Raw genomic sequence first — 22,896 nt, 5'->3', positions numbered from 1 at the left:
TAATTTTTATTTGTACTGGTCCCATAAATAGATTCAAATATTGAGAGCATTTAAAAAGAAAGTAAATGTAGCTTTATTCTTCTTTAATGTGTTCAAGGGCAGGGAAAAATATTACAACAGTACTCCTACAATTAAAAAAATGCAAAGAATTCATTAACAAAAAGTTAGCAACAGCACTGCAAAGAAAAGAAAAAGGGTCTCCCAAGAGCTAATAAAGTGATAACATTTAACTAGCCTCCTTTAAAGCACTAAATACTGTCATGTTGATAAACTGTGTATACTAAGAGCTTTTATTTTTAGCTTTGAGTTTTGCGTCAATTTCAAGATTGTGTTTTCTCTTTCACACTATTTTCCCCTTCATATAAAAAAAAAAAAATCAATGATAGGCTTGGCATGGTGGCTCACACCTGTAATCCCAGCACTTTGGGAGGCTAAGACAGGAGGCTCTCTTGAACCCAGAAGTTCGAGACCAGCCTGGAGAACATAGTGAGACCCTGTCTCTACAAAAAGTTAAAAAAAAAAAAAAATTAGCCAGGCATGGTGACAGCTACTCAGAAGGCTGAGGCAGGAAGATGGCTTGAGGAGTTCAAGGCTGTGCTGAGCTGTGATTATGCCATTATACCCCAGCCTGGGTGACAGAGTGAGACTCTGTCTCTATTAAAAAAAAATCATTGGTATTTCCTATTGTTGTGACCACTTTCAACATTTTGATCATTCCTCTGTATCTATAAATATTTAACATGTGGAAGTTTTGAAATTTGAAAAAATTTGGCAGGATATTTTTTTCCCTTAAAATAAAAAGAGGAGTGATTTGCAAAAGCCAAAGCAAACGAAGAAAAGGACTTATATTTTACCTCTTCGGGATTCTGCTTCCTTTCTATTTGAGTCATGTTTCTTTCATGCCTTGTGCTTAAATGTGGTTTCCCAATATCAGCTGGACATCAAAGATTCTAAGGTAATATAAAGACTTTCAGGTTTCCATCTTTCCCAGGCAAAAATATAAAAACCTTGTATAGACATGTCTAGTTCAACATATCATCAAATATACTGCAAGTATAAAATTAAGCTGCTGTGATTAAACCTTTTTTAAAATTTCCTGTGGCAAAGCTGATGAACTCTCTGTTGTGTGGGTATTGCTCTCCTCTGGGCCAGTGGTTGTAAGACACTGGTCATGATGTCATTCCGTGCCATTGCCACTCCTCGCTTAAATTTCTGCCTATGCAGTTTAGTTTGATTTTAGCTCAGCTGGAATTTCCCCAAAAGATATAATAATGGCTTCTTTTCTTACCTTTGGTATAATCCTTCAGATTATATTATTTTCTCCTATTCAAAACATTTTTTTAAACAGAAATAAATAGTGCACTGTAAATAAATCTGCAAATAATATAAACAAGCTAAATTACCACTGAGGTCCTTATAGCATTGTTATGGAAAAGTAATATAAAAGTAAACATTAAACATTTTAGAGGCACTTATTGAGACTGGAAAACTAGTGTCACGTGATACACTAAAGAGGTTTACAAAACTCAATTCACTTGAATATCTTTGAAAGTGACACAGATTGTCATTTATACTTTTTTAAATTGTCTTTTTCTGATTATAAAAGTAAATATATGGGTCATAGAGTATGCACATTTCTCCAAACTTTAGGTAAGTAAGTTTTGCCTCAAAAGAAAACAAAACCGCAAACACACAGTGAACTTCAGTAATAATATGCATGATGAAGTATTTAAGGAGAAGTGTACTGATGCCTGCAACTTATTTGAAATGCATCAAAATGGGCTGATAAATGGAAGGATAGACAGCTGGATATACATGTGATAAAGCAAGTATTTATATTATTGATAGACCTCAGACAGTAGGTACACAAAGGTTCACTATAAAACCCTTTCAACTTTTATGTTTGAAAATCTTCATAATAAAATTCTGAGGAAAAAAGAAATATAAAATCATGACAGAAAAATATAGAAAACAAAAGAAAGTGCAGAACAGGGAAAATAAAGCACCATACAGATACCAAGCAGATACCATTATATAATAATGTTTTGTAACTTGCTTTCACCACTTAGCAATATATTAGGAGCATTTTCCTTGCTCTCTAAATTCCAAATGGAACGGAATTCCATTATACAAAGCTGTAGCATAATTTGTTGTTTCCAATTCTTCACTGTTACACATGTGAGATGAACACCTATTATATCCATCTTTCTGTACATCTCTGACTATTTCCTTAGGATAAAGTCCCAGAAGTAAGATTTCTGGCTCAAAGGAAGTGTACATTTTGCTAACCTCTTCTCCAGAAAGGTTTACAATTTACATTTCTAATAGCAGCATATCATAGATCCTAGCTAACCGGAGGAATGATTTTAAATTTTAAATTAAATGCTTTCATAAATAAAATTTCTCTATAACCATCATTTCTGCCAAAAGGACAAAGGCTTTTTAAAAATTTTAAATAAACAATCCTAGTACCCATACCTCAGTTCCTAAATATCATACTCCAAAATCAGATATACTGACTCAGGGCTTCTTAAGGAAATGGCTCCAGGAATGGGGCAGGAACTAGGTGAGCCTGGAACATCTTTTTGTGCCAGAGAGAGAGAAAATCATCAAAAAAATGATGGGAATATATCAAAAGGACACAGGAGCCAGCTTAAAGGAGCTCTTACTTACTAAATTTGTGACAATTTATGCATGAAAATGACTAATGGATTAAAACATTTTAAATTTGAAAAAGAATCTTTAAGTCTACAATCAATAAATGAATGGATGAGTGAATAAAAAAATAAAGGAAGAAGAAATAATGAGGGAAAATGCATTTATGCTAGCATTTTTTGCTTTCTTCACAGTAAACTATCATAATAATATTTGATTCAAACAAGAATCATCAATGGATGCAAAAAAAAAAAAAAAACCTTGAGTAAATGTTTGTTGAGAGAAGATAGTTACATAGCCTCAAAGTATCTGCCAACAGCTTAATTATTAATTACAAAGGGAAAATAGACGTTTTTACTATGGAGAAATTGGGTGAATCCCAGTTAACCAAGGGTTCAAAATTAACGTTGCCAACGATGGGACAAACTGACAACATGCAATTCCCCTTCAGACGCCTCCAGACCTATGACCTATTCAGCATTCCCATCAAAACTACATAAACTTAGACTAGGCAGGATGGAATGGGAAATCAGGTAAACCCAAAATGAGGGATATTCTATAAAACAACTGTCTTGTACTCTTCAAAAATGTCAGAGTCTTAGAAGACATACAGAGAAACTGTTCCAGATTAAACAGACTAAGCAGATACTAAATGCAATGTAAGATCCTAGATTGGATCCTGGGTTGAAAAAAGTTGCCATAAAAAGCTGTTACGGGAACAACTGGCTAAATTTGAATATAGTCTATATAATAAGTAATACTGTTGTATCATTGTTAAATTTCCTGAATTTGTTCATTGTACTGTGGTTGTGTTCTTTATCCCTGAAGCATTTAGGGAAAAAGATACATAGCATCTGTAATTTGTACTCGGGGTTCATCAAAAATAATATGAATACACATAAATCAATAATATACAGAGATAAAGCAAATTCGCAAACTGTAACTAAAGGGTGAGTCTAGGGGAAAGATATACTAGGTTCATGGTACTATTCTTGTAATTTTTCTCAAGGCTTAAAAGTTTCTTAAAAATAAAGTTTTAAAGACCTACTGAGATTTTAAGTAAATGTCATTTTTTTCTTAAAAGAAAAACAAACCAGAAAAGTAACATATACCCACTGAAACAGAGGAAAGTAATACATACTCCCTAAACTAAAGGTTTGCAAATACAGGGAAAGTAAATAGTCTTCCTTTCCCTTCTCACATAAGTTAAAGAGATTGGTATATATTTTCTCCCCATTTCACTAAGTTCATACAACATATATTTAGTCAGATATCAAGTTATTCTTAAAGAGTTGCATGAAGAACTGCAAACATTTTATTAAATGTTCCATTGCTTCTAAAACTCATTGGCCAAAAGCAACCGAGTGACATGGGATTGAACCTACGAATTAGAAAAAAATCCAGAGCTCATTATCTTCATCTTATCACTTAGAATATCCAGCAAGCTAATACACATTCCATAAAGTACAATAATTTACACAAGAAATGCATATTTCCTTTCGAATAACTGCCAACTTCCTCACCGTAACTTTTTACATCTTAAGTTCATGCTGATTCTGTACATGTGGGGGTGCTTTGCCATAATTTACCATGTGTCTTTATCACTCACAGTCACTGACCAAGCCCCATGCTGAAGTTAAGTTTTTGTTTTGCCGTTTTGCCTACGTTCAAGTTTGAGTTATCCTCTTGCAGTTTATCATAATCAACTTGATTTCTGAACTACACACAGAAGCAGGATTTGACAGTTTCCAATTCCTGCTTTCATCCTTGTGCTTTCCTATGTCATTTTCCTGGCTTTCTCAAAAATAGTAGAAAAGGTATCACATACATATGATTGGGGAAAGGAGTTGCAGTGGATGGGTTGTGATTAAGGTTTTCCTATCAAAATCGATTTCATGTCTTATAAAGTCTTTTTCATATCCAACAATCATAGAAGAACTTGTTCACTGTACTAAAGTTGCATGATCTAAAGCTTAAAAATATTGGCATACTTAGAAACTTCCTTGACTCTAAAGGGATGGAATTGTTTTATTTTCTATTCTTACTTGATTGATTAGAGGTTTCAAAGTTAAAAACTAAGAAACAAGGGTCTGGCCTCCTAGATTTCACTTGCCCATCCTGGGGCAGCTTAATACATTTCTTCCCAATCTATAAAATGGGGACAATAATGCTTGCCTAAAGAGGACCTAGTGAGTTTACTAGCTAAAAGGACTAGGTTCAGTCCAGAGTAATAAATGGTTTTATTGCTTGGCTACTATTAAAAAATTATGTTGATAAAGAAATGGAGGGAAGAGAGAGTAAATTTCTTCTAGCTAGTACCCTTCTGTTTTATGTACACATGGGCTTTAAAAGCTCTCACTTCTTAATGCTTTTCAAAGCCTACAGATACCCCAAGGCAGAGATATCTTAGTCCTTCTGCCCTGGTTTCATCAATTGCAAACACAGCTGGGATCACACAATCACACAGCACTGCTGGGAGGAAATCCACAAAGTGCTGCCATTGGTTTCCTTCTCTAATCCATTGCTGTGGTTCACCGGCAGCAGTTAATGAAAAATAATGAAATCATTCGGGGAGATTAAAGGACATTTATAGAAAAGTTCATTTTAAAAAGGTATTGAAAAGAACAATAATTAGCCAAAATAGGAGAAAACTAGAAAGGACCATAACAAGCTCCAGAGGTTAGTCACTAAAAATTATCAATGTGCTGAGCCACTGCAGGTCAGCTCTGCAACTAATTTTGTTCTCCAGGTATCAAACTGAACATGGGGACCATGTTGTGTCATTCCTGGGCTCTGAGCTCATCTAGGACAAGCACAAATCCCAGACTCTGAAAGCCAAGACCCTTTTCTGATTTTACTAGGAGGGCAGCAGTCTAGCACCAATTAATTCTTTATTATATGAAGCCCGTCACTGTTAGCCTTAACTAGAGGTGAAATCCAAGAAGCTGGTATTGCTTATTTCAGTAGAAAAGCAGTGTCGTTTACTTTTAAAAGACAACTCCTGATGTCTACAAATTGAAGGAGAGAACATGGAAAGGGGATGAGAACTTTACACGTTACTCTTTACTGACCCCTCTTGGCTGCCCTAGGGAAGAGAAAAGCCTGAACCCGGGAAGGTGGGAAGGTCTGAAATCTCACCTCTGCCCTCCGGAGAGCCCAGAGAACTTTCGCTTTCCATGCCATGGAAAGAAATCCTCTCACTTCAGATGACCCCTAGTAGAACTCAACCCTAAAGCACACGCTGCAATAATTTCTATTTATGGGGCTCCCAGAATGGAAATTGGGAAACGGCCTCGTGGATCCGCTCCAAAGGCCTTGCTAGGTCCCTTGCAGCCCTGTGACCCTCTAACTCCAGGCTGGAAAAGCTTACATAAGTGCTACCGGGACCATTTCTGACAGCAGGAAAAGACCTTACCTCTTTCTCTATTTTGAGTAGCTTCTTCACAGCCACCTCCTTGTCCTGTGATATCCATCTGGCTCGATAAACACTCCCGAAACTTCCTCCACCGCAGTTTTCAAAAAACTGCAAGTCATCAAATTTGATTTGCACAAAGGAGGCACCGAGAGACGACATCTCATAATGACAAAGTATTATACTTCCACAAAATCTGCAGAAAGAAAGACAAAGAACAGTTGAATTACAAATATGTCAGGATGAATCCTTTAAGTCCTACTTAAGGTAACGTAAAGGCGACAGAGTCCTACGAAACTTCCAGAAAGGATCATGATGACTTAGGAGGAAGAAAAGCAAGACTATAAACGAATCAAAATGAAAACACTCACCCTGGCAGCCCATGCAAAATTCAAGAGCAACTTGTCCAGACTTTGAAATACAGCTGTCCACAGAGAAATGGCTCAGATTTCCCCCCGACAAAACCTGTAGCAGCACTTCCTTCACATCCCGAGGAGCTCTGCCTAAAGGCTACTGTGTCACCAGGTCTCCTATCAGGAAGCCCTGACAAGCGGGAAGCATGCTTTCCACAGCAAGCTTGCATAGCTCCTCTGGCATCCGAGGCATGCCATCTCCGCACGCCGCGCTCACTTCACACAAAATATACACAGCCTCAGCTGCGGAGCGTTCTGGCACAAGGACGGCCGGAAGGCTGAACACACATTCAGTGTTTAGACTCCTGAGGCAAACTTTCAGCTTAGGGATGATAAAAAAAAAAGCTGGTCAAGTGTTTTCTAAGAGTGGCTCCCTGGATTATGTACTGTAACAGAACTTAATTAGAGAGTAGAAAATGTACCCTTGATTATAACATATTAAGTCATACAAAGAACACTGCTAAGGATGTTAAAAATATATATTATACTTGTTTTCAGAGGAACAGATTTCCTCTCCCAGATATTATTACAGTGATGTTTTTTGTGATCTTAAAGAGTTTTATTACTCTCCAAGGAAGTGGTCATTATTAATACCCTATACCAAACCACAGAATAGCATAAAAAAAAATCATACAAACAAGAAAACATTGACTGAAATTTTGAACCTGCATAAAAAAACTAAAAAATGATGGATAAAAATATTTACATATATATTCTTACTATAGTAAAAGCATAAACTGAAACCTTATAATGAGGAACCAAAAAGACAAATCCATATTTGTAGGACATTCCACAAAACCACTGGTGGCCTGGGCTCTTCATTATGGTCAATGTCATCACAGATTAAAAAAAAAAAAAAAAAAAAAGCAGGGAAACTTCTAGCATAAAGAAAACTTGAAACATGATGACTAAATGCCATATAGGAGCACTGACTAGATTCTGGATCAAAAAATCTACAGAAAATATTTTTGGGATTTTAGGGAAATCCAAATCCTAACTATACATTAAATAATATTTCATGGCAAATAATGGTACTTTGGTTTTGTAGGAAGATGTCCTCATTCTTGGGAAATATATTTATTAATAGACATTTAAAGTATGATGTCTACAACTTACTTTAAAATGGTCCAGCCCTGGCCCCTGCCTGCCCCTAAACCAAAATAAGTGCGTGTGTGTGTGTGTGTGAGTGTGTGTGTGTGTGTGGAGAGGAGGAGAGAGAGAGACAAGGCACGCAAGTGTGGCAAAATGTTAACTGACACATCATCTAGGTGAAAGATATATGGGCATTTTTCTACTCTTTCCATTTTTCTCTGAGGTTTTTTTTTTTTTTCCCCTCCAAATAAAAAAGGTAGAGGGGGACAATTTGTATCTATATAAATTGGCAAAATTTCTCCATAAACAACTTGAGGCTTTGCTGAGTGATGTATACAGTCAGCTCAGAGATCTTAACGTGCAGCTGACCAGCCATCCCATTTTAGGAAAATCGGGTCACTGAAGAATGCTGATTTCTTCCATGAAGTCAAACTCTGCTGCACTTTTAAGAGAAGGCAAGAAAGGGAAGGGTTGTTTATCCTCTAAAGTTTATAAGACAGTTTAGAGTCTACATAAAAATATGGGGTGGGGGGAACCATAGTATCCAGACACAGTCTACAAAAATATTAGAATCAAAAATTTACATTACCAACTTTTTTGCTATAATTCATATTAAGTTAAATATAGAAAAGAAGAAAAGTTTGGATAAAATTTAGGATAGTGCCAAAGGTAGGTACATTGAGTAGAAAAGCTAAAAAGTTTGTTCAACGAAATGTAAAACATCATTGACAAGATTCTCCCAGAATTATAGATGCTAGCAACATATTTTTATTAATTATTTTTATCAGAGCATAAAAAATGAAATAGAACTACAAAAATTATAAATAAAAAACAGAAGTCCCTGCCCTAGTATTCCCCACACCCAGTTCTCACTCTCCAGAGACAACTAATTTCAACTCCTTTAGCATTTTCTTCTGATATTTAACTCCATATTTCTAAATATTGTGTTTATATTGCTACTTATTAATTTTTCCATTTTAAATATTATCTATTAACTTTGCCTGTGGAAGATAAAGATTTAGTTCTGATATAGGAAACTTTACCTCCATGTGGACAAATATGTCACACATACCCAGTGCTCCCTGCTTCCAACTATATTGCTACATTTGGTTAAGTCAATATTCAGGGCTTACAGTAGTCTGATAAAGTAAGTATTATTCCCAGCAGTGCCAAGTAGGATTCAATAATTATATTTCGTTTCTTGGATAACTTTTTGTTTCTCCTAGAGTTATTAGCTGCCTTGTTTTTGTTTTTTGTCGTTTACTTAGCCTACTATACTCCTAACTCTTACTCACCTCATCAAACTCTCCCAAGAACTGCAAAATTCTCAATAAAGTAAAAACATTAAGTAATTTCTCTTTTTTTCTTGGAAATGGTTCTTCTACACACTTCATCCTGATTCAGTCTGGCTGGAATGCTGCTCTCTAGGCCTGACTGGGACTTCCCTTCGCCACCATCCTAAGAATTTCCTTCACCTTTTTCCTCTGTAGAAAACCCTGTCTTTGGATTTTCTGTCTTCACTTTCTTGGTTGATTCCTTCATTTTGACAGCACACATCTCCCATTAGCTACCTGAATATGGCACAAAGAATATAATGTTTTGAGAATCTGTATGTCCAAAAATGTCTTGATTGGTAGTCTGGCTGGGTATGCAATTCTAGGTAGAAAATGATTTTCCACATAATTTTGAAAGTATTATACTTCATTTTCTTCTAGTTTCTAATGTGGCTATCAAGCAGGCTGATGCTACTCTGATTACTAATCCTTTTTATATTATTTTTCCTCTCTGAAAGCCTTTAGGATCCTCTATTCATCCCTGGAATCCTGAGTGTTAATAGGACATGCTTAGAACTAAATCTTTTTCATTCAGTGGTAGGACATTCAGCGAACTCTTTCAATCTGTAACTCTTGTCTTTAATCCCAGGAAATTTTCTTATGTTATTCCTCCACCATTTATAGCCTCTTTTACTTCATGTCTTATCATTTCCCATACATGCATGAGGACCTCTCACGTCCCCATACCTTTGCACAATCTAATGTCTCTGCTTTGAATGCCTTTCTCCACCAGCAAACTCCTGTCCCTGGCCACCTCTATGAGCAGAGTTAAGTTCTCCCTCTTCGATGTTGTATCACCTCTCTTTACCCATTCATCTTTCCCACTAGACAATAAAGTCCCTAAAGGCAAAACTCATTTCTATTTACATCTGGATCCTGGGCACCTAGCACGCAGCCAAGCACAGAATATGCAGCTTCTCCACTAAAAAATCTTTGTTGAATGAATGAATCATTTCTGGTTATTCTTCCAACTATACCTTTTGCAGCTGGAAATATTTCAACCAAATTATGTAAACTCTGAGACCTGTGGTTTTTACAAGTGCCCCCAGAGGATTCTCAAGCAAATCCTGATTTGGAAACTGTACCCTAGGCTTCTTGGGAGACTGAGAGTATGCCTGGGACCTCCAGTGTTGGGTCTCTGAGTCCAGAGTGGGGAAGGGAAGAGGAGTAGAGAAATTCTTTCCAAAACAGAGATCTGACTAGAATGAGATCAACACGAGTCGATCTAAACCCTATGTTGCAGAGCAAGCCCAGAGAATATGGATGAACTGAGGCAGGATCAGTCACATCTAACAGTGACCTAAAGGGTGGTAGAAGACGACTGACCGCTGAAAAGGAAAGTCACCCCTTGACATGAGGGGAAGAACATGAGGCGATTAGCCATGTTCTTCCTAGCATCACTGTTACTTCCTTTGTGATACACCCTGCCATTTGGGAACTGGCTATATGTGAGTGAAACTATGCAATTACTTGAATGTTTTATTGAAACCATAAAAAATTAAGTCTCATCTGATTACAGAAGAAACTATTAATAATAATCTAGGGTGTAGGTTTAACTCCAATGAGCTTGACAAACCACCATGGACTTAGTTGAAAAACCGGTAGAGATTCCCATTCTCATATATATGAATGTCAGACCACTTAGAGATATTTTTCCCCTTGAATTTTCTCTCCTTTAATTTAAAAACCATTATTCTAAGAGGATGATTTATGACCAGAAGAATGAAAAATCTGAGTTGCCGGTTAATCATACTTAGGGCACATTGGGGAAGACTGCTATGTGATCAAATCTAATTTTTCAAATGTATACTGCAGTAAATACACCAGAATTGAATAAGAGTCACCTATATAAATTTACTTACTATATCAAATCAAATATGTTGTTTTCATCTCACCACGTTAAAAGAATTGCTTTTACACAAAAAAGTAATTTTACTCCACGCAACAATTCTCAGTCCTAATTTTGTAGCATTCTAATTTTTGTTTCAAAGACTCTCAAAGCTGTTTTAAATATTAATTGTCTGCCACAATGAGGGTAGGTAAGTGAGAGCAGGAATATCACAAAAATCAAAGCATAATAAGGCATCACAATTATGTAAATGTTGAAAATCACTAATTTGGTGGTTGAAGCCAATCATTTGAGTATTGAGTAGCATGCCAAAATTTTAATTGAAACGTTTCCTTAAATTAAAATTCAAAAAAAAATTAACTACTAACTAAATTGTTGAAAGTACATATTGCACCATTAGTGAATTACCAAAAGTGGTACCATATGAAGGTAGAAGGAGTATTTTTTAGTTTTTAAAGTTCTCTGTCTTCTACTCAAAAAAAAAAAAAAATGGACTTTATTTCTCTATTCATCGATCTTCTATTTTGCGTCTTGATTTTTCAGATCAGTATTGATCTCAAATAAGTCATTTTCTTTCCCCCCATTACTCTTGCCCCAAATTAAAAACAAAAACAAAAAAGACCCCACTAAACTTCTAACATTAAAAAACAAGGTTTTAAAATTAGACAGATGTGAGTTTGAACTCCGCCTCCACTTCTCAGTAACTTTGAACCAATCACTTTTTCTCAAACTATGGCATTTCCAGACCAATAAATTAAAAATTCCAAATCCTTTCCATTTAATGTCTCAAAATTGATAGCCCAAAAGTTATCAAGTTTGCACAATATTATTTGACTTCACTGATAAGTTTTGCTTCCAAATAACAGATATTTCAACATGATAGCAGCACGGTCCAGGGGAAAGACCCCTATTAGAGAAATGTAGCAGCAAACGCAAACTTACTAGCTACTAGACCTTGGGCAAGGCCCCGTCCCTCTCTTGCCTCAGTTCTCTCATGGGCAATAATATCTATTCTCCATAGTTGTTGGGAAGCAGGAGATATAGAGACAGTGCTTCTGTGAGCACTGTGCCCAGTGCGTGGTATATGATAAAATAACTGGTTTACTTATTATTTTAATAAGCTTTGATATCATATTTAGCCATCTATTCCTTCAGCCTCTATGGTCAGATATGCTCTTCTCAATAGTTTTCCTCTCCCCATTTTCAGAATTATATCTCTATTAATTTTGCAAAGCAATTATTCATAAATAAATATAGTACTGATGCATAAATACTTATCCTCTTTCTTTGTGCATGTTTTAATTTTTTCTTACTCCTCTGTTTACTGCTTTGGGTTCAGATAATGTTTGAAAGATCTACTTACTAGTAAGTAATTATAACTTCTTTTAAACTTTTTTCATAAGGTAACTAAGTTACAAAAAGACAATACTTTTCTTTTTGCACTTTTTAGATACTAGATTCTAGGACTTATTTATTCAGGGACAGCACACTCACTTTGGGAGGGTCCTGGAGTGTACCCACTCTCCCTGGTGGCCACTGTCTTCTTTCAGATCCCATCTACTGCCTATCAAATGGATACCTAACTCAGGGAAACTACAAATTGCTTCATCAAATGCCTGCAAGTCATAATTTTTTTTAAATTAAATGTATTTTATGAAAAGATTAATTTTACTAGTGAAAAGGTCTTTGGACTGCCTCTGGATGTTTTTATCTTTTAGTTTTACTATTATTTCTGAATTTATATCCTTCCTTTTTTCCTACCCCTACTTTATGCTTTCCTTTTCCCCTGTTTCACAAAAGTAAAGTTACAAGTTTATTTTTGGTACAATATGGGAAGAAAAAATTATTTGTTTTATCATGACCTGGATATGACCAAAAAAAAAACTTTTCAGAAATAGCTCTCAGCCTCCAATAACTTATTTTGCCAGCCTTGCTGCCCTAATACTGACTTATGCTAGTAGTATTTCAGTTTCTTTAACATAGAACGGTGAATAAATTAATAAAAATGTACCTTATCATCATAAGTATTAAAACTATAACACTGGAATCACTGTGCTGCAATTATTTCTTTTTCCTACAAGTCCTATATTAAAAAAAAAAATGGGGAAAGCTCTGGCTTGGTGTATTTAGCCAAAATGCCAAGGTCAAAGATTCAAAGATTCTATTCCTGAACAGGATTGCTATTCTAAATCACTAAAAAAGATAGGCCGGGCGCAGTGGCTCATGCCTGTAATCCTAGCACACTGGGAGGCCGAGGTGGGCGGATTGCTCGAGGTCAGGAGTTCGAAACCAGCCTGAGCAAGAGCGAGACCCCATCTCTACTATAAATAGAAAGAAATTAATTGGCCAACTAATATATATAGAAAAAATTAGCCAGGCATGGTGGTGCATGCCTGTACTCCCAGCTACTCGGGAGGCTGAGGGAGCAGGATTGCTTGAGCCCAGAAGTTTGAGATTGCTATGAACTAAGCTGACGTCACGGCACTCACTCTAGCCTGGGCAACAAAGCGAGACTCTGTCTCAAAAAAAGATAAAAGCTGCAAGACTAATTAGAAGAGACTAGGTATACAAATAGAACTAACTAGTACTGTATCTACCATAGATATTTCTTCCTCCCTCTAATGCTGCTCATAGATAATAGTGTATCTTATATAGAATAGGATGGGATTAGTGAATAGAACTTCTAGAGGTACAGATATCTGAGAAAATCCAACTTTAAATAAGAAACTAAAAAACAGAAGGGCTACTGGTTCATGTTTTCTCCCCTCTGTGTGTGCTTTACCATATAAATCATGTAATTCTCTTGCAATGGTTAAAATAAAAATAAGCTAATTAAATGAAACATTCTTATTTGTACTTCAATATTTTCCAATTAATAAAAATCAACTTCCACGACACACTTCCTTGCCACAATTGTTGTTACCAGAAGTGAAAGACGGGAGCAACAGGAAGGTGGTTGGTGTGGGCACTGATGCCACAGAAATGTCACGTGGAAACGCATCTGTGCTCAAACAGAAGCCCAACTAGGAAACGTGAGGTGGGTACAATTCCCATCGTGGGCCACTGCAAGGGCTTCCGGTGGCATGAGGAAGGGAACGGGGCTAGAGCCCGAATACAGTGAGGGAGCACGGAGAGGGCAGATTTCTAGGGGTTGGCTAGAAGAGGAACGCACAGGTGCACAGGCATACAGGTTGAGGGGCGGCGAGGAGAAAGCAGCAGCCCAGAGGTGCACAAGGCTCACTGCAGTGCCCACCTTTACCCCTCCCTAGGTCCCGCTGTCACTCAGCTCTTGTTTCCGCCTGAGCCATTTTCTGTCAAATAGAAAGTATCCGACTATCTTGGCTGCTGACAAGCAGGTACAATTTTGGACTGATGGCCTAGAATGAACACTGCCTGAGAAGGGTAAATACGAGGGTTAAAACTTGGTAACCTGTTATGTCGAGAGAAAAGATATTTCTGATGTGCTAAACAAACCTTTGGAGGTTAATTAGCAGCATGACTAATTTAGCCGTTGCTGTCAGTCACCTTCAGACAAACATCAGTATCTTCATGATACATTTTATATTTATTTGTGTTGTGTGATGTTTTTGTATGCTGAAAAAGACCAATGTTAGATGTTTTAGTGTCTGTTATGTAGAAAGTACAATTCTTTTTCAATTCAATGAATTTTATAGAATAAAAAAAGAAAAAAAAACTTGGTAACCTGGATGTGAGATGAAAGATAAAAGGAAATGGGGATGTTAAAATGAGAGAAGACCAATAGCCTATGTTATGCTTCGCTGATTGAGAGGTGACGATATCAGTGCACAAAAGTTACAGAAAGAATTCCCGGTTAGTAGAGTTGTCCTACAAGAAAACATGCCACCCTCTTTAGTAATGAGTGACCCATCACTGAGAGTGTTACATGGGAGGTGGGGGTGTAGAGTGGGAGACTCCTGCATCAGCTAGGAGAGCAGAATGAAGTGTCTTTCAGATCCATTCCAACCCTATGAGAACGATGACTAACAACCTACTATAAAATACGGACGGTCTCCCTCCTCTCCCAAGGGATGCAGTCATGAACCTGATATCTAAGAGAAGTGCAGTGATCAACATCAGTGATGGAAATAATGGAAATAACTAGGCCATCCTCCTAAATTTCTCCTCCCAAACTGGCTGGGAAGGTAAGAGCCACATTCCATATTTCTATCCCACACTCTTCTCTCCCTTCTCCCCCATTCCCAAGGCAAAGAGATCTCTTCATTTTGAAAGCCATAGTATAATCCCAGAATATAAAACTCTTTGGGTGATGATCTACCCCTATTCTTTTCTCAGCAAAATGGAATCGCAATACCCATGCAGTGGGCTGGGCTGCAAAGCTAAATGGTGCAGTACCCTTTATAAAAACTAACCCCATGCTCTTCATCTGCTTATTCCCATACGTAGACAGCACTGCACAGAAGGTGTATGAAAAAAATACATGTCCTACAGCATCAATTCTGCTTTAAGATTTGGGGAAATAAGCCCAACAAAGTAGGCAGGCCTATAATCCTAGCTACTTGGCAGGCTGAGGCAGGAGGATTGCTTGAGCCCAGAAGAATAAATGTGTGTCTGTTTGTTTTGGTTTGTTCCAGTAAGTAAAACAGAGTAGGACAGAAGAGAATGCAAAATCCACATGAATTTTTAAGATTAAATACATGATTTTAAAGAATGTACTTGCTTATAACGGTAGTATTTATGGCCATATTTACAGATCCTTGAAGGAATACATTCATTCTTCCCCACAGTAGGGTACTTTGGTAGAAAAGTTTAATAAGCAAAGAGTTACTCCGTGACCTGCACACAGTGAATCTTTCCTTCTCTTCTTGGTGTTCCTATACAGAAGTCCAGAGGTAAGTCCAGAAATAAGGGTTTGGGGCCCTGAAGACAAGCCATACTCAAAATCAGCTATAAGAATGGTTCCAAGTGATTGTGGTTCTGGCCTCTAGGTCTGCAGTTCCCAACCTCCAGTCCATGGACTGGTACTGGTCCGTGGCCTGGTAGGGACTGGGCCGCAGAGTTCTGCTGCAAGCAAAGCTTCATCTATATAGCTGCTGCCCATTGATCACATCACTGCCTGCACTCCACTCACCCGCCACCTGTGGAAAAACTGTCTTCCATGAAACCAGGTCCTGGTGTCAAAAAGGTTGGGGACTGCTGCTCTAGGTCATAACCATTTCCTGTTCACATAACTCCCAAATTCCTCAAATTCTTCACGTAGATACTTAAATGCATTAATTTTCAGATTCTCCCCTCAAAAAACATTATAAAGCTATACATAAGCATACTTTAGAAGCTCTTATACGCAAAGCAGTAGAGTATTTATGAAAACCTCCTACCCACCCTCTAAATACACACGTTAAGTATGATTAGGGAACATGGCAGGCTACCAAAGACAAGCCTTAGCTGGTATAGGTGGGTGCTAGAGTTTCCATGGTCCCTGCCAAACCTCTTGTTGAAAATGAATTGCCAATGTAGCGGTACTGGGAGGTGGGTCCCAGTGACATTGTAGCCGTCCTAACATCACAGTGTAACACATTACTCGTGTCTTTGTGGTGATGTAAACAAACCTACTGTGCTGCCAGGTGTATAAAAGTATAGCATATGCAATTATGTACATACAAAACAACCATGTTACTAGTTTATGGATGTACTACACTATACTTTTTATCCTTATTTTAATGTAGTGCTTCTACTGAAAAAAAAAAAAGTTAACTGTAAGCCTCAGGCAGCTCATTCAGGAAGTATTCCAGAAGAAGGCATTTTACCACAGGACATAACAGTTTCATGCACGGTCTTGCTCCTAAGGACCTTCTGGTGGGACAAAATGTGGAGGTGGAAGACAGTGATATTGATCAGCGGTCCCCAACCTTTTTGGCATCACGGACCAGTTTCATGGAAGACAGTTTTTCCATGGCCCCAGGGCAGAGGGAGGCGTTCAGGATGATTTAAACACATTACATTTATTGTGTAGTCAAACTTCTAATAATAATCTGTATTTGCAGCTGCTCCCCAGCACTAGCATCACCGCCTCAGCTCCACCCCAGATCATCAGGCATTAGGTGAGATGAGAAATAAGGAGCCCACAACCTAGATCCCTCACACGCACCATTTGCAGTAGGGTGCAGGCTCCTACGAGAATCTAATGCTGCCGCTGATCTGACAGGAGGTGGAGCTTATGCAGTGATGCCAGCCATGGGGAGCGGCTGTAAATACAGACGAAGCTTCACTCACTTGCCCACAGCTCACCTCCTGCCGTGCAGCCCAGTTCCTAACAGGCCATGGTTGGGGGTTGGGGCCCACAGACATTAATGATCCTGATCCTGTGTAGGCCTAGGCTAATGTGTGTGTTTGTGTCTTAGTTTTTACCAAAAAGTTTAAAGAGTAAAAAAGGAAAAAAAATTTACAAATAAATCTTACAGAATAAGGATATAAAGAAATAAAATATTTTTGTACAGCTATACAAAGTGTTTGTGTTTTAAGTGTTATTACAAGGAGTCAAAAGCTTTAAAAATTTCAAAGTTTACAAAGTTACAGTAAGCTAAGATTAGTTTATTATTGAAGAAAGAAAAACACTGTTATAAGTTTAGTGTAGCCTAAGTATACAGTGTTTATAAAGTCGACAGTAGTGTAACATCCTAGGGGCCTTCACATTCACTCACTGACTCACTCAGAGCAACTTCTAATCCTGCAAGCTCCATTCATGGTAAGTACCCTATACAGGTATACCATTTATCCTTCATACTGTATTTTTACTGTATCTTTTCTATTTAGACATGTTTTGATACACAAATAATTATCATTGTGCTACAATCTGCCTCCAGTATTCAGTATAGTCATCTAGGTTTGTAGCCTAGGAGTGATAGGCTATCCCATATAGCCTAAATAGGTTATAGCCATCTTATAGCCTAAGTAGGTTATAACCAACCATCTAGGTTTGTGTAAATACACTTTTTTTTTTTTTTTTTGTCATCCAGGCTGGAGTACAGTGGCGTCATCATAGCTCACTGCAGCCTCAAACTCCTGGGCTCAAGCGATCCTCCTTCCTCAGCCTCCTGAGCAGCTGGGATTACAAGCATGCACCACCATGCCTAGTGAATTTTAAAAAAATTTTGCAGAGATGGGGTCTTGCTATGTTGCCCAAGCTGGTCTCAAACTTCTGGGCTTAAGTGATCCTCCCACCTTGTTCTCCCAAAGTACTAGTATTAAAGTGTAAGCCACAGTGCACCCAGCCTTGTGTAAGCATACTCTATGATGTTCACACAACGACAAAAATCACTTAACAGTGCAGTTCTCTGAGAACTATCCCTGTCATCAAGCGACACATGACTATACTTACACTTAGGAAGCAGGTATTACTTTCCCCTATTTATGTGTTAGAAAAGTTAGGATCAAGGGTATAAAAGTAGCCCAAGCCAACTACCTAACATAAGTAACAACTGGGATTCAAATTCAGGTCTGACTCCAAAGTCTTATCATTTTCTACCATATCATGACTTTTTTCCTACTGTTACATTCTGTCTCCTTCTAATTTGCCTTTTTTCCCCCTTCAAATTGACTATTTTTTTATTACAGTAATTACTAGATTGCTTACCATCCTCCTAAAGTTAATAATTTAAGGCTTTAATTCCCTATTAGTAATTGTGACACTGGGGTTAAGGTCAGATGTGTGGCTGCTTTGCTCAGAATCTTCTACTGTGTTGGGATTATTTAACTGCTATTAGAGCATAATCAATGTTCTGCGGTCCATAGGAGGGTCTAACATAAAAGCACCCATGTATCAGTCAAATCAATCTAAGCTCGAGCATTCACAGCTCTCTTCCCTTAACAGGTACAGTTTTCTGGTCACAGCTGGAACTCTGCTTATTTGTGTGTAGTGGGGCAAGGTTAATAGCCACAAAAGAAGTAGCCTGCAGTAAGACCAAAAAAGGTGTCTTGGCTATTCCTATTACATTTAGACAGACATCTACCCTGTCAATCTGTCCTGGGTGGAATAAAATGGAAAACAAATGATCCAAATTGATATCTTATTTCCAGCATCTCAGGATACAGATGTAAGGCTATCTTATTCCAAGAAATTCTGTATCACCACCGACACCTTTTCCCAGTTTTAAAAAAAAAATTGATTCTCTCCTCTGAATCTATCAATTTCTAAAATCAACCATCCATTTTGCTCTTTCACTCCACACTAATAGCTTCACTTTATGTCTGACCTCTTTTCATAAAACATCATTGTAATATCTCCTGTGTTTTCTCTGATGATTCAATTATTCACTCCATGCCTCTCATAACTCCTGTTTATAACTTTGTGGCCCTATCAAAGTCAGTTTCACTGCTCATTCCAGATAGGCACTGAGCCAATATATTGCCAATAACACTCACTCTTGAGCTAACCTAAAATACACAGTGCAACTTGCCAAGTTTCCTTATTTGGCAAGAAGGCCCCTTAGTTCCCAAGATCTTTGACCATCCATTTTTAGATCCAAATCCTCGTGCTTAATATTTGGATTTTTCTGTTTTTCTCTCCCCTCCCCCTTAATGTGTCCTTATGTATTCCCTAAAAGAATAAGAAAAAGAGACCAATCATCTCTATTTGCTTTCCTAGACAAGAAAAAAGTGTTCCTGCAATTGCATTAGGTCATTTACTCTGGAATTATTACCACTAAAACTTTTGATTTAAACAACAATATCTTGCAGTTTTAAAAAATGCCCAAATAATCACAAACAGTTATAGTAGGAATTAAATTGTGAAAGATTAAAATAACCAGTGCACACTGCCCCAAAAGACCATTTTTCTTTATCTTAATTCTCTCTTTCCAAACAAACTAAATTCCTATTCATTTACAATCTCCCAAATCTCTCACTATTGTAGCAGGAATTTAAAACAAAGACTGTACAAATGACCATCATGAAAATGCAGCCATCACATGCTTTTTTGAAAAAAATCCCCAAAAACGACATGCAATCTCACTGTCCAGAGGGGCCTACTACAAAGAAGACATTAACTGGTCTTGAATCACTTGTTTATTTTTGTCTTTAAACATGTTTGCAAGTTTGGATCCACTAAATCCTGGCTTTTCATTTCAACAAAGGTCAGGGAAGCAAGAATGCTTTCCTAAAACAGCTTCAGGATTAAAATAAGAATATACTTTGGAACTAACCGATGAGCACACATGCGCACAGAGTGAAGTCAATTTCAGTGGAAATCAACCAGGGGAGAAGGCGAGCAGGCGAGGGCCAAAAACCTACCTAACTGAGAACACCTTTAACCAGGACTCAAACATTACAAAAGTGATCCATGTGACCTAAAACATCTGTATTCCCTTAATATTTTGAAATTTTAAAAGAATATTTACCAACGATGAGACATAATAATCAGCAATATATATACACTATAAGAGCAATCTCAACTCAAATATCCTCAAATTTATTCCGTAAAATGATTCTCATACACCATTATTAAATGAGAGCTGCTTATTGTAATAACGTTGAAATGGGCCCCTAAATGGTGTTGCTTTCATTATTAAAGAAACTAACAAAAATAGTAATTAAGTTCCCCATAAACGGTGCTTAGGCGCGATCTCAAGGCGCATCACAAACATACATTTTTGGCAATCTAACAATGGCGCCCCCCCCTTTTTTTCCCAGCAATCTGATGTCACTTTGCCAATTTGGAGTTAAAGTTTTTCTGAAAGCTGTCACGGGCAAGCCGGCGAGGCGGCGGCCGGGGCAGGCACCCCTGGGCCTGGCGCGGGTCTCGGAGGCCGCGGCCGGACGGGAAAGCCGGGGCGCCGGCGGCGCTCCCCGCAGCCCCGGCGCGCGGCAGGAAGGGCAGGGAGCATCGCTCCGGGCGGCCGAGCGCCGCGGAAAAGGAGAAGTTAGCAGCTGTCCTCGCACGCACGGATCTCTGCCGGAAAGTGGCCTGCACCCTGCCCTGATTTGGGAGACCAGCGTCCCGCCTCCCGAGAGCGCCCCAGTCCCCACCGCGGGGCCCCCGGCCCGAGCCGCGCGCCCAGAGCAGCCAAAGCCCGAGGCGCTCCGGCCTGCGCCCCGCTCCTCCGGGCCCCAACTTCTCCGTGGGACGGGCCCGAACTTTCGCGAACCGCACTTGGTCCGGCGCGGAGTCCGCGGGCGCGGGAACGCTCGTTCCGGGCCTCCGCCACCGCGCGCGCGGGCCCCGGGTCCGGGAGGGGCTCCGGTTGGCCCCCTCCCCAGGCCGGGTGGACTCCGGCCCCGGCCCCCGGCAGGGCCTCTACCCCGAGACGCAGGGACGACGCGCGAGCGCGGCGGGCCTCGCCGCCTCCCCCCTCCCTCCGCAGCCTGCAGCCTGGCCCTACCTGGCTCCCGGGCCGGGCGCAGCAGCAGCGGGGCGCCGAGGCCCCGCGCACGACGAGGGCGGCGGCGGGGGGTCGCGAGGACAGCGGCCGGCGCGGCTCCCACGCTTCCGCCCGAGTCAGGAGTTGAACATTCCGCCTCTCCGCGCGGCGCCAATGAGGAAGACAGTCGCGGCAACAGCACCACCTACCTCCCAGCGCGGAACGGCCGGGCCTCCCTGCCCTCGCCGGCTCGCCCGCCGCCCGGCCGCCGCTCGGACGCGCCCGCGAGCTGGGCGTGGGGAAGGCGCTCGGGCTTCCCGGCCTGCGCCCCGGGGGACCAGCGCCCCAGCGCCCTGGAAACCCCCGAGGCCGGGGGCGCGGGGCTGGGCGCGCCTGCCCTCCACGAACCTGCTCTGTCGTGGGGGGAAGAAGGAACGCTGCGGGGTGGGGTGGGGGTGTCCCCCTTGCCCCCTAGTACCTTAACATCTTTTTGACAAGTTGATGCCACCTATTCCTTCAACTCTGTCCTCATCAACAAACATAGGCGCTGGGGCTTCAAAGTAAGGAGTTAATTCTCTAGTTGCAAAGGGGACGCACATGTAAGATTTCAGAGGAGGTAGGGGTAAAGGCTTCCTCGGTGGAATGATCAGTAAGAACCTCTGGGATTTTGAGCAAGGGTGACGGTCTGCTGCCCTGGTTGGCGACTATAAAGGAGCCAAATTCAGATGAGCAGACTAGAATCTATTGCAGGGGTAAGCAAAAGGTGGAAATGGGCATTGGGAGGAAAAGAAATTGTTGATTAGGGAAGATGGGTCAGTGGAAAAAAAGTGAGATGAAGTTCCAAGGGTGTGGACAGTATTATCCAAGGTTTTGAATTTTAATTTTATTACCCATTACTGGGGAACCATGGAAAGTTAGACTCCAGGGGGTAACATTTCGACCAGTTCGCAGTGGTTGCAGGTTGGGTTGCTAGGACGGCATCAGCATAGGTGGTAGATATTGTCTCTACTCGGCTATGCAATCATGAGGACCTGAGTTGGAGTATTCAAAATAGAATTTAAAAAAAGAAATGGAATTGAGAGACATGTTTTAGGAAGAGGCCACAGAAATCGGTGATCCACTAGATTTGGAAGAGAAGAAGAGAGAGATGATACCAAGATCTCAGACCTGGGTGACTAGAAGAATGATGGTGTCATTGACAGAAATAGGAATATGTAGAGGGAAGCTGGCTTCATCTTGACTATGAAGTCATGGGAGGAAAAACAGGTAGAGATGCAGCAGTTGAAACATGAAACTGAAATTCAGAAAAGAGGTCAAGAGGGAAATAGAAAATTTGTAAATCATTCAATAGGTTAAAGATATGAAAGTGGAGGGGTGGGTGAATACAGGTTAAAAAACTTTCTAGTCTATTATTCAGATTATCTAATTTTCCTTTTGATAAAAACTAGGGATTTTAGTGTTAATAAGCTCTATTTTGGTAACTGAGAAGTTAGAATTGATGAAAACTTCCATGCTAAAAAAAATTCATAATGTAGGTAATCAAACAGTTCTAAAAACTATCTGACCATTAAAGGAAAAACTAAGGCTCTTTAGCATAGACCCGGACATGAGGAGACTATGGTGATTTTTGCCTTTCCTTCAAAGGTAATTGATTGTGATGGAAGGGACACTAGACCTGAGGTCATAGAACCTACCAGTTATCAGTGGGGGCACTTTGCTGGATAGGCTCTCAGTTTCCTCCTCTGCAAAATAAGAGGCCCTCATTAGATGTTAGTTATAGGTTCCATCTTTATTTATTTATTTATTT

General features: G+C 39.5%; 1 protein-coding gene across 3 annotated transcripts in view; it reads right to left on the bottom strand.

Moving 5' to 3' along the window:
* MAP3K20 (mitogen-activated protein kinase kinase kinase 20) overlaps positions 1-21,305 on the bottom strand; it is a 171,157-nt gene extending 149,852 nt beyond the window's left edge. The window contains exons 1-2 of one of the 3 annotated variants that reach the window (XM_012781959.2): positions 21,111-21,305; positions 6,071-6,263 (exon numbers count right to left, since the gene is read on the bottom strand). In XM_012781959.2, coding sequence (XP_012637413.2) covers positions 6,071-6,229 — 159 coding nt within the window. In that variant the 5' untranslated portion in view covers positions 6,230-6,263; positions 21,111-21,305. Of the gene's footprint in view, positions 1-6,070; positions 6,264-6,438; positions 6,697-21,110 lie in introns of those variants that run through there. The other 2 variants (XM_012781957.2, XM_012781961.3) reach the window with 2 other exon arrangements.
* Positions 21,306-22,896: the final 1,591 nt, after the last annotated feature.

Source organism: Microcebus murinus, chromosome 8 (genome assembly GCF_040939455.1).
Source record: "Microcebus murinus isolate Inina chromosome 8, M.murinus_Inina_mat1.0, whole genome shotgun sequence".
Classification (NCBI taxonomy): domain Eukaryota; kingdom Metazoa; phylum Chordata; class Mammalia; order Primates; family Cheirogaleidae; genus Microcebus; species Microcebus murinus.
The sequence above is the reverse complement of the archived record's forward strand: the minus strand, read 5'-3'. Positions and strand labels throughout refer to the sequence as shown.